Source organism: Eretmochelys imbricata, chromosome 1 (assembly GCF_965152235.1).
Source record: "Eretmochelys imbricata isolate rEreImb1 chromosome 1, rEreImb1.hap1, whole genome shotgun sequence".
NCBI lineage: Eukaryota > Metazoa > Chordata > Testudines > Cheloniidae > Eretmochelys > Eretmochelys imbricata.
Window position 1 is genome coordinate 99332455 of NC_135572.1, and position 15782 is coordinate 99348236.

At 38.0% G+C, this 15782-nt stretch overlaps 1 protein-coding gene across 7 annotated transcripts in view; it reads left to right on the plus strand.

Moving 5' to 3' along the window:
- Positions 1–15782, plus strand: part of MBNL2 (muscleblind like splicing regulator 2) — a 175766-nt gene that overhangs the window by 143641 nt on the left and 16343 nt on the right. For 2 of the 7 annotated variants that reach the window (XM_077812762.1, XM_077812736.1), the window contains 4 exons: positions 1742–1795; positions 2435–2588; positions 6151–6186; positions 7725–7819. In XM_077812762.1, the coding sequence (XP_077668888.1) occupies positions 1742–1795; positions 2435–2588; positions 6151–6186; positions 7725–7819 (339 nt within the window). The remainder of the gene's footprint in view (positions 1–1741; positions 1796–2434; positions 2589–6150; positions 6187–7724; positions 7820–15782) is intronic. The other 5 variants (XM_077812753.1, XM_077812745.1, XM_077812771.1 and 2 more) reach the window with 5 other exon arrangements.

A 15782-nucleotide genomic window follows, 5' to 3' on the forward strand; every position in this document is an offset into this window, starting at 1 on the left:
TCAAATGGTACTACATTAACACGCACTAGGGAACATTTAGTGCCCACCAGCAGGCTCCACACAGGCCAGTTAGTGCATGACATGCTAGTGCAGACTAGACCTTACATCCCACTGGTGAGGACTGCCGCAGCATGTGGATGAGCCCTAAGTGACTTGCCCAAGGTCACAAAGGAAGTTTGTGGTAGATCAGAAATTGAATCTGGGTCTCCCACAGCCCAGGCTAGTGCTCTGACCCCTGGACCCTCCTTTCCTGATCATTAATGACCTTGATAGAGCAGATCTCATAGAGTGGAGGGTTTAGAATCTAGGAAGAAGCTAGAGGAGAAGTTGTCAAGACATCAGGAATAGAGGACATGCTTAAGGACTTTGGATGCAAAGATATAAGGAAAGATACAAGGTGATAATTGGAGAGACAGAAACATGGATTTTGAAAGATGTTTTAAGGATTAGTGAAGCAAGGGCTATCCTGCAAAATGTTCATGTTGTCATTGGCCTAAGTTCTGTGACCCTAAGTTGTCTTAGACATGGTGCTCTCAGTACCTTGTCCTCCCTTTTTAATTATTGTTCTACTTTTCTATATCTGAAGCTAAGGATAGAAACAGTCTGAATATTCATTTCTCCTATGGACTTTGAGGAGCTACCTATTGTGAGTGTAAACACCAGATTTCTGATTCATGAGGAAACCCTCCTTTCCATATGTTTTCATTAAACTCTTTTAAAATTCCCATTTAAAAAGAGTTATAGATGAAAAACATCAACTAAATTTTTCTGCTGGAATGTAGTCAAATTAGCCCTCATCTTTTATCTCTTAATGCAAATATAGGTAATAAAATTTATGCTCATGTTAAGCATTGTTTTACATTTAAATATTTTTAAATGATGCTATATTAGCACCATAATTCCTGTTCTAATTATACATTACATGCTCTTGACAAATAGTATTGTTTTCTATCACCGATTCCTAAAGTTAGTAAAGATTTTCCTGAATGACAGCTGAGAAAATATTTGTTTTAAAATGTTGGGCTTTTTCTCAGTGTAATATGGTAAATTAAAAAGGATAATCCAAGTTACTGTCCCAGCTATAGTAAAAAATATTAAACTGATAAATTAGTGATTAGACATAACATGAATTTGTTATATATTGGAAATAGGAAAACTGTTTATATTTTGACTTCAAAGTCTATTGAAATGTACATTTCATTAACTAAGGCCCTGATCCAGCAAACATACACGTGAGTAATTCTATTAAAGCATTAAAACTCTCATTAGTGCTTTATATTTTAAATGTTAGTGTTGAAAATTTATTTTATGCTTTTTAACTTGAAATAACTAACTTACCAGAAATTCTTGTAAGAAAATCCTAAAAACCAATGTGTTTCTGTGAAGTATTATAGTATGCTTAATGGTGTCTGCAAGCTGCTGTTTTAATTAACTTTCCTAAATTTCAAACATCTATATTTTACTCTCTTATATGCTTTTAACTAAGGTATAGTAGATGCATTATTGCTTCAGTACTAATTCAAGGTGTAATATTCATTTCTTTAGAAAACATTTTTGTTGTTGTGCATGCCTAGTGTTTTGTATGTTGTATACTGCATTCAGAATATTTTTTTCCTTCTCACCTATCCACAATGCAATGCCGTTCCCATGATGCACCTCTGCTTGCTGTTTACCTGTATGTTAATTCGCTTGAATCCCATTGGCCCACTGCCATCATGTGCTCGCTGCCTGTTATTAAAAGACTCAGTCGACTGCCAAAGCAATGAAGCGGCCTCTCGAAGCAACTGTAGACCTGGTACTTTGACCTTTCACCTTTTGCTTTGCATGTAGCTTTTCAGAGAAGCAACTAATGAAATTTGTATTGCTTTTTTTTTTAACATCAACTGAAAACTATCATATATTATTAATTTAGAAAAAATTCAGTATTATATTTATCCATCTCATTCTCATATGCAATAAATGCAAACAATTTAGTTTTTTTCCTAACATGATTTCATTTTAAAATACCTTTTCGTAGAAGTTAAAATTAAATATAACTGCTTTTGTAATTGAAAATGCTATAATCCCTCACTGTATTTAATAATAGGAAAAATATTTAACTAAGAAAGAATACTTGGCAATGAAACACAAGTGGTTTTTTCTTCCTAGAATATTTTAAGCCCAAATTTAAAGGAAATGCCACTTTTGTTGCTTTAAAGGCCTTCCTTTTCAGTAGTTGTGGTGCTACAGGTTTATGTTAATAGTACCATGCTTTTGCGATCAACAACAAAATTTCACTCATTGTACATTGCTATTATTTGAGTTAAGGTGCATGGCAAGGCATCTTTAACAGCTTTTTTAAGAAGTACATTACAATATTTTATTCATCTATATGAGAAAATATGTATATCTTTTGAAAAATCTGCCAGTTTAATTAAATTCTCTTTTGCCACAGGCCTTTCCTCCCGGCGTGCTTCACCCTTTACCAAAGAGACAAGCGCTGGAGAAAAGCAATGGTGCCAGTGCCGTTTTTAGTCCCAGTGTCTTGCACTATCAACAGGCTCTTGCCAATGCACAGTTGCAACAACATGCAGCGTTTATCCCAGCAGGTACGTTGTATTTGCACTAAACAGAATCGTATTCAAGCATTCTCCCCATAAGACAGTGCTTATCACATTGAATATACTTTTAACTGTGTGATCCATTCTCTACACATTCATGACAAGTATGCACAAATATTTTAATACACTATTTTCATTCCTTCTGCAGAATATTAGGATTCAGGAGGTACTTTCATCGTGTCATTAAGTAGCTTTAGTATTTTCTATTATTGTCCTTATTTTGCATATGTCAGAGTACTTTATATCCGTGTTAAATGGGTCGCTTGTTGGGTCCTTCAATGAGCGCTGTGTTTGGTGGTGGGGAGGAGGAATGTCATTAACTTGATGGGGAAGGCATAATGTTTCTGTGATACAAGGGGAAGTGTGAAAAGTATTGGTAATAGCTATCCCTGTTCTTCGGGTGTATTTTGTTCTTCCACCGCTACTGTTCGGCAGCCATGGACATACTCCTGCTACACAGTACCCTTTGCCCTCTAGAACTGCAGCGCTAGCAGCCAAATTATTGCTAATTCCTGCACAGATGCACTATGGGGATAAAACACTCCCCATCTGCACAGAAGTGTTTTATGTGGGAAACTTGCTTCGTTGTCTTCATAATGGAACATTTTATAATCCAAAATTCTCCCCAGTTTTTGCAGTTAATAGCTGGTGTTGTAATTCTTAATATAAGTGATTTAACTACAGTGGAATTTTAGTAACATGAATATTCCATTGTTGTTCAGAGCTGTAGAAAACTAGACCATGTCATTTGGAAAAATCCACAACCCCATCAGGCCTAACATCTTGAGCTCATACATGTGGTGTGGAGACTTTCTTTCAGCACTGTGAAAGAAGGGAGAATATTCCACTTAAATGTCTGATTTATGAATGAAGTGAACAGTTACAATAAAATCCTCTATATTATTCATAAAGAGAAGTATCTAAAAGTAAATACCCTGTATAGTGCATTAAAGCGTGCAATTTCAGTATTAGTATGTATATCAACCATGATTTTTTAGGCTGATTTAAAACATTTTTCTGTAGCAAATATATTTTCTATTTTTGAATATATTTGTTTATCTTTTATCATAGTCTTTAACCATCTAATAGTAGTATGAATTAAACAAGTAAAAGAATTCAAGATGCTGTAATTTCTTATAGCTTTGCAATAATCTTTTAAAAACAAAAATCATACAAACTCAGTGGAAGTTTGCCTGAATAAGAAGTATGTTAAAACTTAGTAAAGATCTCAGGATTTGGTGCTATATTTGTCAAAATATGTTCTAAACATTTACTTTATGCACTTGTTTTACTCATTTTAATTTTGAAAATATCCCAAAATCTTGTGTAATTTCCAGTGAGATCCCATGACCATTTTGTAACTTGCTACTATAATGGAAATGTGCAGGAAAATATGCTAACATTCGTGGGAAGGTTTGAAGGAATTTGAGAAATGAAAGAGCATGCAGTTCTTACAAATGTCCAAGAGTCCCCCTGCAAATGTACTTCATATCACAGCCATAAGAACTTGTGGTGGGGTGTACATTGTTCTTCCTCATAGGCACTGCCTTTCAGAGCTTTTCACTATTGGATATAATTAGAGTAAAATGCATTAAAATAACCCTGAAAAATAAGCTAGTTTGAAAATACTTCAGTAAGATAGCACTCAGATATTTTCCAAACTTAGAATGCTTATCTTTCCTCAGGTACTTTATTCCACGAGCTGTTTCTTTTCAATTCACATTTTTGGTTAACCCTGGAGTCATCATAACCAGCAGTACAAAATTAGCTCAAAATTGAGTGATAGTTTGTTTATTATAAATTCATGATGTAAAAGGATGTTGAGGGGCTAGATTGTCATCCAGTCTCAGCACAGGTGCACAAAAAAGATGCAAAGAGCCTCTCGTCTCCAGGAGACCCGGCACATGAGCTAGGGCAGAATGGGAGACGTTCTCATAGCAAGCAGGAGAACTCAGAAGATCTGGCATCACTAATATCTGTACAGGGGGGTGGGGGATGAGGACGTGAGCTATGGCGCACACCCTTTCCACTGGCTGGGAGAATGGCCCTTTCATAGAAGACAGTGCATGTTGCTCCTACAGTTATTGCACTTCTCAGGGAGTCCAGGAGGAACTGTGTGTTCTGGAACTTGGCTCTAAGTACATCTATACCTTCCCATTGTGGGGCCGTGGCTATAAATATCGCACATCCTATGAAGCATGAAATGAATTCTTCAGTTTAAAATGGTAAACCAATATTTCCTGAACTAGTATCAGTTTTAAATACGTCCTACATGGTTGGTAGAAATGTTGCAGCTAGAACCAGGTTTTGCTTATAAAATATATGGAAAACTGATATGTTATTTTATATAATTTCCCTGCCTTTCCTAACCAATGACTCCCTAATTAATGTTTTGGGGCTTCGTAACACTGCTTATCTTAGATTTTTTGTACTGTAGTTCTCTTTTAATACAAAACACACACCAAGTTAGTATGACTACTTCATCTGCACTTTCTGTTGTTTCGTGAATGGTTATTTGTGATCTGAAAAGCAAGGAGGGTATTGTTTTCCTTCAGATGCTGTTTATTAGAACCGTTATGATCACCGGAAAGTGTATGAGGGTTATTCTTCATGATAAGGTCATTCATAGTTACTTTTGCTGTTAAATAAATAAATACATAAAAGGTTGTTACCATCACCAAACAGGAGTTCTGCAAACTTAATCTACTTTATGCTACTACTGCATATTCAGCACATAATGTGTTGTGTACACGCCACTTTGTTTCTCTTCCTCTCTACCGTTCACCTTCTCCCCACTACACACTGTACTCACCATCCTAAAAAGCCGTATCTATTTTCATTCGCTTTAGCAGAAAGGATAACAGTTGAATGAGCACAAAAACTGAACTCAGATGTACAGAGGCCTCCCCACCCCCGACTACTTTTGCGGCACATTCGCAGGACATCATGTGGAATGTTACACAGTCACTAGCCACGCTGCATTGGTTCAGTTTCCAGTGCTGCCATTTTAGCATTTTTGTTAATAAAAGTAACATTAGTAATTTGTTGTTAAAAATGTGTATGTTTATATTTAAACACAGATAACAAAATCTCCACTGAATAATAAGAATTTCTATTGAATTAAATGTTTTCCTCTGCTGTGTATCAGCAAAATTAATAAACATTAATCTGTGTAGCTAACATAATGCTGTCTGAATTGTTGAATGGATTTAAGCAGCCATGAGATAATCCAATATTCAATCAAAAATTGTTTTTAAAAATCATTATTTCTGCAAAAAATATATGAAAGATGTTTATGAAATCTGGTCCATCTTAAATACACACACAGATGTACAAAATATGTCTTGGTATACTGTAATAGTATTTTAGGATAACATTATTTAAAGTCACTCTTGTAACACAAAAACTATGAATGACCTTAAGATTGTGTTAAGCTAACTTCTGCTTATCCTTGGTTATGCTTGAATCTCAGTTTGAATGTTAACTCTAAACAGCTAACCTGTTTCTTCCCTTTATTCACTTTTTCCACCTATCATTGCATGACATGCAGGGTCAGTTTTGTGCATGACACCCGCTACCAGTATTGGTAGGTTCTAAATTTCTTTATTGATCTCTTTTATATTGTATACTGTACTTTCAGTTGTTTGCAAATCTTAAACATGACTTGATTACTAGATTTAAAGGTTCATTTGGCTTTTTGATTGACTTTGTAGGATCTTAGATTTGTTTGTAGGTTAAAATTGCAGTTTAGATGTGACATCACCTGCTATAACAACCACACTGCAAACGCATAAAATCATGGATTCCAATCTGCTTTTCAGTTTTCAAAATTGTATTTCTCTCAATATATTTTATATTTTATAGTATTTCTAAAATCATAAAATATTGGTAAAGCAAGCTAATTTCATCAGTGTTTTGAAGTTTCATAGTTGTGTGCCTATTTCTCCTTTTTGCTGTGTGTTAAAAAGTTTTATCAGAGTTTCCCAGAAGCATTTATTTTAATACTTGTAACTGAAAGTACTTTGAGATCTAAGGTCTGAATCGCATTCCCTCTTAATTAAATCAAATCCACTTTAAAATTTGAAGCATTTGAATGCACATATTTTATGGCTGCAAAATTAGCAGGACATTACTCAGGTGAGTAATGCTTATTCAAGTGAGTAGTCCCATTGATTTTAATGGGGCTACTCACTTGAGTTTCAGCCACACAAATGAGTGAATTTTGCACATATTGATAAATTTGTCCTTAAATTAAAACTGAACAAAAAATAAATTTTCACAATCTGCTTTGCTCTTTTAGATCAAACAAATTAGTATTTAAATCAGGAAAATAATTATAACACTGATGTTTGCCTCAAAGCAGATAGTAATTTAACTCAAATAAAATCCAACAGTTATGGGGAGGTAACAGAACATAAATCCAGAAACAAAAATATAAAAATTGTATGTATGTTTAAAGCAAGGCTGCAAATATACTTTTAACCTATAATACTGGTAAATGAAAATAAATTATTTTTAATATGTGCAGAAATAATAAATGATTTCTTTCCTTCCCAATACTAAAAATGAAAGATTTCACTCCTTAGGGAATGGTGTTTTAATGTGTTTTAGCTACTTAAAAATAGTCTATCAACTGATTGAACAATTCTTGCTTAAAGTAATAAGCTGTTTTGGTAGATGCCCAATTTAAAACAGGTTTCAGAGTAGCAGCCATGTTAGTCTGTATCCGCAAAAAGAACAGGAGGACTTGTGGCACCTTAGAGACTAAAAAATTGATTTGAGCATAAGCTTTCGTGAGCTACAGCTCACTTCATCAGATGCATTCAGTGGAAGAAATAATTTGTCAAATTCTTAAATATAATGCCAGCAATCATAAGTTATTTTGCTTTTTCTGGGAATCACTGATTGTGTTGACAAACTTCCTTTAATTGTACTTGTAATAAGCTATTTTCCCTTTTTTATTTCTCTGCCACGCTTTCTTGCTTTGCATTGTGATTGCATGCCATCTGCTGGTTTAACCCATGATGGCTTGCTGCTCTGATATTCACCATGCCAAAATACCACTTCTATTACCATAATGCTACACCCTCCTGTTCATTGCTTCCATGGTTCCCCTCCTGAAAGTACCCATGATGCACAGCGCTACGTCCGCCACTGTCTCTGCAGCAGCAACTCCTGCAACAAGTGTCCCCTTCGCCGCAACAGCCACAGCCAATCAGGTTTGCTCCTTTTAAAGCTTTCTTTCACAAATCCCAAACTCTAACTGAGTGCTGATATTTTTTTAAAAAAAATTCTCATGGAGAATTTTTTTTTCATGTTTACCCATCAAATTTTATTTTTAAATAGTTTATAGCAAGTGTTTATGGACAGGTTGCACTTATTTAGAGTTAACATTTATTGCAAATAATGATGTAGCTATGTTTTGTGTTGCAGTGTTTGTTTCTTGTATCTAATATTGTGTAATTAACCCAGCTGAGTGAGAATCATTTTAGTAGTGGACTGCTTGTTAAGATTTACAACTAACTTTGGATGCCAAAAGGAAAAAATATTACAGCAGTTTTCAAATGTTCATATATGTTAATATCCTTTTCTCCATACAGTGTGTGTAAATGACTAGCTCATTGTGTTCGTGAAAACTGACTAAAACCACAAGTGGGCAAAGTCAGCTGAAGAGAAGTCCGTGAAAAGGAAAAAGTAAACATTTTCTAAAAAATGCCAGTAACATAAGGAATAACTCACATTTGCATTCTTCATATTTACATGGAAAGTTGGATTCCTCTGTCCACTCTAGATTTTAAGGGACACTGCCAACTTGAAAATTACGTTTCCTTCTGAAAATATTGTACCTACCGTTGTTATGAGTGACCCCTAAGATGCAAGAGAAAGAGATTAGAGGAAGTAATATTTTTTCTTTTCTTTTTTCAGTTTGCTGATGTAACTGTGTGTTACCTTTCCCCTCTGTGCCCGATCTACTGAGGATATGAGTCTCTTGTAGCTCTCCATATGCAAGCTGGGCTTTTTAGCTTGATCTGTAGAGATTCATGCTTTCAATTTTGGGGATCCTCAGTTCAATCCCCAGTGTGCCAGCCTGCACACCCCTTTGTGCATTGGTCACTTTTACTGTTTTATTGATAGCCAGGTGCATCACTGTCATGCACTGCTCAGGGAGAGCTTAAAGGTATACTCATCCCCAAATTTTGCAAAAAGGTGTTTACCAGTAACAGCAGCAGTAAGATGAAACTGAAGAGGTAGTAGGCAGATTTGCTCACAAAGAGAAAAGGAAGAAGCAGTGGCCTTCATCATAGTTATCTTGTTGCCCCCCACCCCACCCAGCACCACAGGCCTAGCAGAGGAGTAGAATCACATGCCAACTTTTTTTTGTTTTTTTTTAAGAATTTTAAAAAATATTTGGAATGGATTATTTATAGGTGTTCTACCAGTAAACTGAACTCAATTTAAAAGCAATTCAAGTTTGGTAATATAAGTTACCGTGACCACTGATGTATAGCATTCTAGGGGAGATATACTACCTCTGAAATACACAGTGCTTTCTTAAAGAAACATAAACAAATGTCTTCCTTGGTTTTTGGAGTGCTTACGTTTTCCAGTGTGATAGTATATTCACGGCTTTATCCTTTTGTTTTGCACAGTATTCTTTTGTACATCCCTTTCTGAAAGCTAACTCATTTTAATCAGGAAAATGCTGAAGGATGATGTTTGGGAATAGAAGACAAAACATTTTATTCTGGAAAACACAGGCAACTGGTGTGCTTAAAATTCAGCTGTTTTCTATTCTTCTCGTTTTTGTTTTGAAGGTATGGTAAGGTAATGAATAACATCATGGTACTACCCTGAAGAGTAGGTTGATGATCCTGTAGGTTTGCTGGATTTCAGGTTCTCAAATCATGTAGTTAACATTGCCCATCAGAGTCTCTGCAACAGAAACTGGTTAAAAAGCGCTTAGTGAAGTCTTGTGAAGCATGGTGATCAAAAACAGAGACACAAACAAGTGGAAATACAGATGGCAGGGGGATAAATAAAACAAACAAAGGATATGTCTACACTGCAGTTGGGACCAGGCTCCCTACTCCGGGTAGATAGACACGGGCTAGCTCTGCGTGACAAAGCTTATGGAAAATAGCAGTGTAGCTGGGGTAGCACAGGTGGTGGGTTGGGCCAGCTGCCCAAGAACATACCCAGAGGATCCGGCTGTATTCAGATGGCCAGCCCAAGCTGTCGCCCATGCTATCCCAGCTATGCTGCAATTTTTAATGTGCTAGGACAAGCAGCGCTAGGAAAAACTTTTTCACTAGGAGGGTGGTGAAACACTGGAATGCGTTGCCTAAGGAGGTGGTGGAATCTCCTTCCTTAGAAGTTTTTAAGGTCAGGCTTGACAAAGCCCTGGCTGGGATGATTTAATTGGGGATTGGTCCTGCTTTGAGCAGGGGGTTGGACTAGATGCCCTCCAGAGGTCCCTTCCAACCCTGATATTCTATGATTCTATGATACCTGTGCTGGGAAGAATGCTCCAGGCTGCAGTGTAGGCACATCCAAAGATTCCAGTGAGTAGCAATGTTTTCCACATGGATTTCCATAGGGGCTTCCTCCACCTGAGTAACTTAACTCATGCTGGCTGGAAAGACAGAATCATCATACAAAACTTTTCATCTTTGCCCCTTTTTTCCACAAGCAAAACAGCAGCCATCTGTCCCCCTGCAAGAGAATACCCTGGTTTCCCCTGAATTTGGCAACGCTGGTTTCCTTTTCCATTTATGTTGGAAGAAGGGAACACTTAAATTTAATGAGAGTCTTGTTTAAAAATGTAAAAAGGGAATTGCTAGGGCGTTTCTTCCCCTTGATATCAATGGGAACCATTGTTTTCATCCGTAGGCTTTTCACTTCCTCCTTTGCATTAGTCCTTGGGAACACCCAGAAGCTGCAGTAAGAGATTGCTGGCTCTAGGTGCTTTCACTCAGATGGAGTGTGATACCAGACTTGATTCTGAAGAGGAAGTAGTAGCAGTGCTTAATCATCTGGGTGAATATTTTGAACTCCTCTTGGGAAAAATTTGCTGACCTGCTCAGGAATCCTGGAATTGCCACTAGGAATAGGTGCCAACATCAGCTGACAGTCACAGCCACAGAGTATCAGCTGACAGTTTTTTAAAAATCCTTGGTCGGGCACAGAAATTGAATTAGCATGTGTTGATGGTTCATATTTTGTGTCAATGACATACTGCATGAAAATCGTACATGAACCCTATCTGCAAGCCAATTGTTTGCTTTCTTTTTGAAAATAACATGAGTAAATGGGACCCAAAGCATAGACTACACAAATCCTTCTGTGCTGTTCACCATGCAGAGTCAGACAGCTCTGGTGGCTGAGTTGTCCCCTTGTGCAGTCAACCTGTGCACTGAATGAGGCCTGTGGAAAAAATAGTATGTGATCACATAATTGCAGGGAGGAAGCCCAGGCCCCCTGGCTGGAGCCAAGGTTCTAAGGGCTTCTCTGATCTGTGGCGGGGGACTCCCTGGGCTGCCCCTAGTGTAGAGGGCAGCTAGTTGCTTTGTTCTGTTGTGGAAAAATCAAATGGAAATGTTTAGAATTTTCCAGAATAAAAAGTTTTTGGAATTTTCATGGGAAATTTTTAGTTTTTGTTCTGACTTGGAAGGGAAACTTTTTTGAAATGTCAGAATTTTCTGTGGAATGGAAATTTCAAGTTTTGCCCAGCTCTAGTCAGGAGCCTTCAAATGGAACCTAACCCCTAAGTTTATTTCCACATAGAGAATGCTGCTTGCTTAGTCTCCTACAGCTTCCAGCACAGTGGTCCTTTTTCTCTTCAATGTTAGAGATAGCAAGAGTAAAGAAATCATATACAGTTCCAAGATTTCATCATTTTCCTTCTGTTTTTACTTGAGAACATTGCATTACATATGTTTCTATATTGGTGTAATTTATCTCAACTAATATTCCAGCTGCACTGTAGTGAAGTAGGAACCCATGGAATGTCTGTCCAGTTCTTGATGGTTATAAAAAAAAAACCTAGGTGAAAGCCTATACTGTCATACAGGTGTAATTCATAAAGTATATTTAAAAAAAAATAGCCAAAAATTGCTGAGAACTTAAAAACTGGACTGTAATATGATGGCTGAACCTGGTGATATTCTAAACACAAAGAGCTCTCAACCATCTTGTAGCTGTTTCCATTGCTTCATGCTGACTCAGCAGACATTTTAGGCTTCAGGGCAACACACAGAGTGACAATCTAGAAATCTTATTATATCAATTATAGAACTCGAAATGCTTTTAGGCCATGTCTACACTACCCGTCGGATCAGCGGGTAGTGATCGATCTATCGGGGATCGATTTATCGCATCTAGTGTAGACGCGATAAATCGATCCCCGATCGCTCTGCCATCGACTCCGGAACTCCTCCACGGTTAGAGGCGGAAGCGGAGTCGACGGGGGAGCGACGTCTGACGATCCCACGCCGCGAGGACGCGAAGTAAGTGATTCTAAATCGATCTAAAATAAGTCGACTTCAGCTACACTATTCTCGTAGCTGAAGTTGCGAATCTTAGATCGACCACCCCCGCCCCCAGTGTAGACCAGGCCTTAGACAATAGCCTTGCTCATATCAATTCACTTCAATGCAATATGTCTTTATTTTGTGTAGCATCTTTTATACAAAATTGTATTCTAAAATGCTTCACAGAACAAATAGACAATATAGAATATACATTACAGAAAAGCTGTGTCATAATTTCTCTTCCTTTGTTTATGGCCTTAAGAAGCATATACAACAGAGAAAAGATCCATTTTCAGATTACATTTGGAAAGAGATCATCAACATGTCTAACAAGGCCAAGGCTTCTGAATTATCCAACACCATCATAATCTGACCTAAATTATGCATCAGTTTCTGAGGCAAATTGGAAATTACGCATCTGTATTAATTCTGAAATTATTCAATAACCTTCATTTTTATTGAAATAATTGTAAAATTAAAATAATAGTGAAAATAAAAATAGTCACATTACATTCAAATTCAAAAAACAAATTAAAATAGTTGCCACAGAATTTAGTTGGAAATAATTTTTTAAACAATTAATTAAGCCACATGCTTAATCAGGCAATTTTGGAGTTGAGGAGTTTGGGAAGGCAGCTGCCTATCCCTCCTTCATGGTTTGTAACACAGGAGATTGGGAACAAGCAGTGACAACTGTCTTAGAAAAGGGGAGGTGGACGCTTGCAAGACAAGGCATTCAGTAAACCTAAATTCTGTTAGACTGAAGAATCACGTGGCAGCCCCCTTGCTCAGCTGTGCAGCTGCTAAGGCCCACATGAGTGAATCTATTGTGCGTAGCTCAGGAGCAGCACATGGCAGCTGCTGTCCTCTGTAAACCTCCCCTGCTCCCTAAGAAAATGCTTAAGTTCATTCTGTGCACTACCTCTGAGAGAAGGTTTGGCAAGGCAGGTAGCTCTCACCCTTGTTGCTGTGCTGAATTAGAGAGGGCTCTTGATGCTTCCCACTCTGTCTCAAGGAAACCCGTTAAACTTCCAGATATGTCAAAAATGTTGGGCAGATGAACTGAAAAGCTGGAAGATAGGAGGAAAGATAGCCCTTTTTGTGGATTAAAGTAACATCTTCAAGTGAAAGATAATTTTTATGTGGCCTTTAGTGTGGGTACATAACCACGGGGTCCTGCATAAGACTAACATTATTAAATTTGATAGCTATCTTATGGAGGTAGTCTTATCGATGCTGAAATAATTCATATCCACTTCATTAAATGACTGCATTTTAAAAAATGTAGTTTTATTAACCTTTTCCTCATTAGCATCATTTATTGTATTTTTTTCCTGCCTTTCGTGTCTGACATTCCAACTGTGGGTTTTCCCTTCTCCTAGTGATCAGAACCAGGCTTGTCTCTAAGGTGCTCCCTTTTGGGCAGTCTCAGGTGCTCCTATCCCCAGATTAAACCAATTTTGTTCTTTTTGTCTCATGGCCCCTGGAAGCAAATGGAAATATCAAAGCACTGAGCCCAGTCCCAAAAGGAAAAAAGAATTCACCCAATCAGTCTCCCTTCCTCATAAAAGGAAAGAAGGAAGGAATGTCCCTGCTTCATCTAGTTAATCTTCCTCTACTCTGTTCCTGTTTTATCTTGGTGATGGTATAGACTAGGTTTGCACTGGTCCTGAAAAATAGTAAGATAGTAGAGTAGTGGTGCTTTCAGAGTCACACGTGGACAGTTCAGACAAAGAGACAGAACGGACCCCCTCCTTCCAGAACTGTTTAAGACAATGCTGAGAACTATGGCTATCCAATCTGGTGACACTAACTTTCAAAAAAAACCGAACAAATTTAGTAACAGTCCTAGAATAGGCTCTGTCACAGTTGACGGCAACTGCACCTCTATTCCCCTCTGTGATCCACCAAGGACAACCACTCTAGGCCTCTGGCTCCCTAGCTGATGCCTTTCTTGAGTGGAGACACATGTCTCTCCCCCTTCTGACTGGGATATTTCCAGGCGGTACAGTTCCCTGACTATACTGTGACCTCCCCAGCAAAAGACTACCTAGACAGGCTTGCTTCACTTCTTTTCTCAGAAATGTTAAATTGTGTTATTACCACAGTTAAGTTACCACACAGCCCTTTATAAGCAAGCGCATTTATTCTTAAGGTGAAAACATTACAGAGACAACATATTAAAAACTAATAAAAGAACCTATCTGCATGCTCACCAGTTCATTTCCGCTTTCACTCAGAACTAGCTCCCAAGTCTTATGGGGCCTCAGTGAGCAAAAGACCTTCCAACCCATCCCTAAGGTTTGGGTTCCCCCTTAGACCAGAGGTTCTGTCCATTTGTTAGATCAGAAAGAAAGCCCTGAGTTTTGACTCAGGCTATTTATCCAATTGTTGGTTCCTTGAGAATCCAGTTTGAACCAATATGTGTGAGCCTCTCTCCAGGTGGTGTTAGCTCTCTGAAGGTGTTACAGCCTGAGAGAATTTGCCTAATTATGCCCCCATGTTCTTAGTTCTTGGAGGGCTGTGGTCTCCCTGCCCTATGGAAATACATGCAGTCGCTCAATAGTACATAAACATTTGCATATTTAATACAACGAGTTTCTAAAATTCTTAATTCAGTAAGGTTTCTCCAGGATCTTATCATATCTGTCAGGCTCCACAGCCTTAGTGCCTCTGCATCCTGCCCTAAACCCTCCACGCACACAGGGAATGTGCATTGTGTGTGGTCTATTGAAATCCTGCTCCCAAAGACCACGCAGGAGAGTAGAATTGGTTCTGCAGCGTTGGGTCTGCTGAGCCTGCAGAGATATGGGGACAGGATTTGCCCTTTAAGACATTTTTAAAAGGTCACAATGAAACCATGTCACCATGTATGCAGTAGATCTTGTGAAAGAAAATATCCTGTTTCAGAAGCTAGATGCAGAGCCAGCCTAGAAAATTGAAGCATGAGGCTCTTTGGCTTGGGGCAAGGTGCTGATACAGAGTGTTTCCTTGATGAAGGAAGCATTGGTGCTGCAAAGCCCATGATGAACATAATCTGCTCAGGGCTACATTATAAAACCAGGAGAGGTTTAGGAAGCCTTCACAACTCTTTTGGCTTCATGAAACTGCCTCTTTGTTTCTCTACTATTTGGGGAATGCATTGTTTGGAAAAAGCTTCCCTCAAACTTTGTACTCTTCAAGGGTAAGAATTCAGTCAATTGGATATTCTTAGAAAAAATACTTGCCTGCAATTCACTAACTCTGGACAGATGATTTGAGTGGTTCCTGCTCTCCCACCTTCCTCTAAGACTGGGAAGCGAATGTTGCTTTATAACTTCCTTTTTGGTCACCCTACCACATATTCGTTAGGGGCAAAAGTTACGTTTGGTGGTTTAGGACGCATTTGCGTCTTGCTCCTCAAGTTAGAGGAAAAGGAATTTATATAGAAAGTATGCGGATAACAGCAAGTAGCCTGTGTCTGACACACATGTATCTTGTCTTAAAGGCTCAAAAATTACAGGGTCATGGCCTATTTCATGATAGACAAGCAAGACCCAAGAGCATGAACATTATCAAATGAAATCTTCAGAGAAGTTGATTTACATGTAAGGAATTTTCACTTTCAAAAATAAGGATTGGAAAACTTTGCAAACACAAGGGGGCAAAGTCA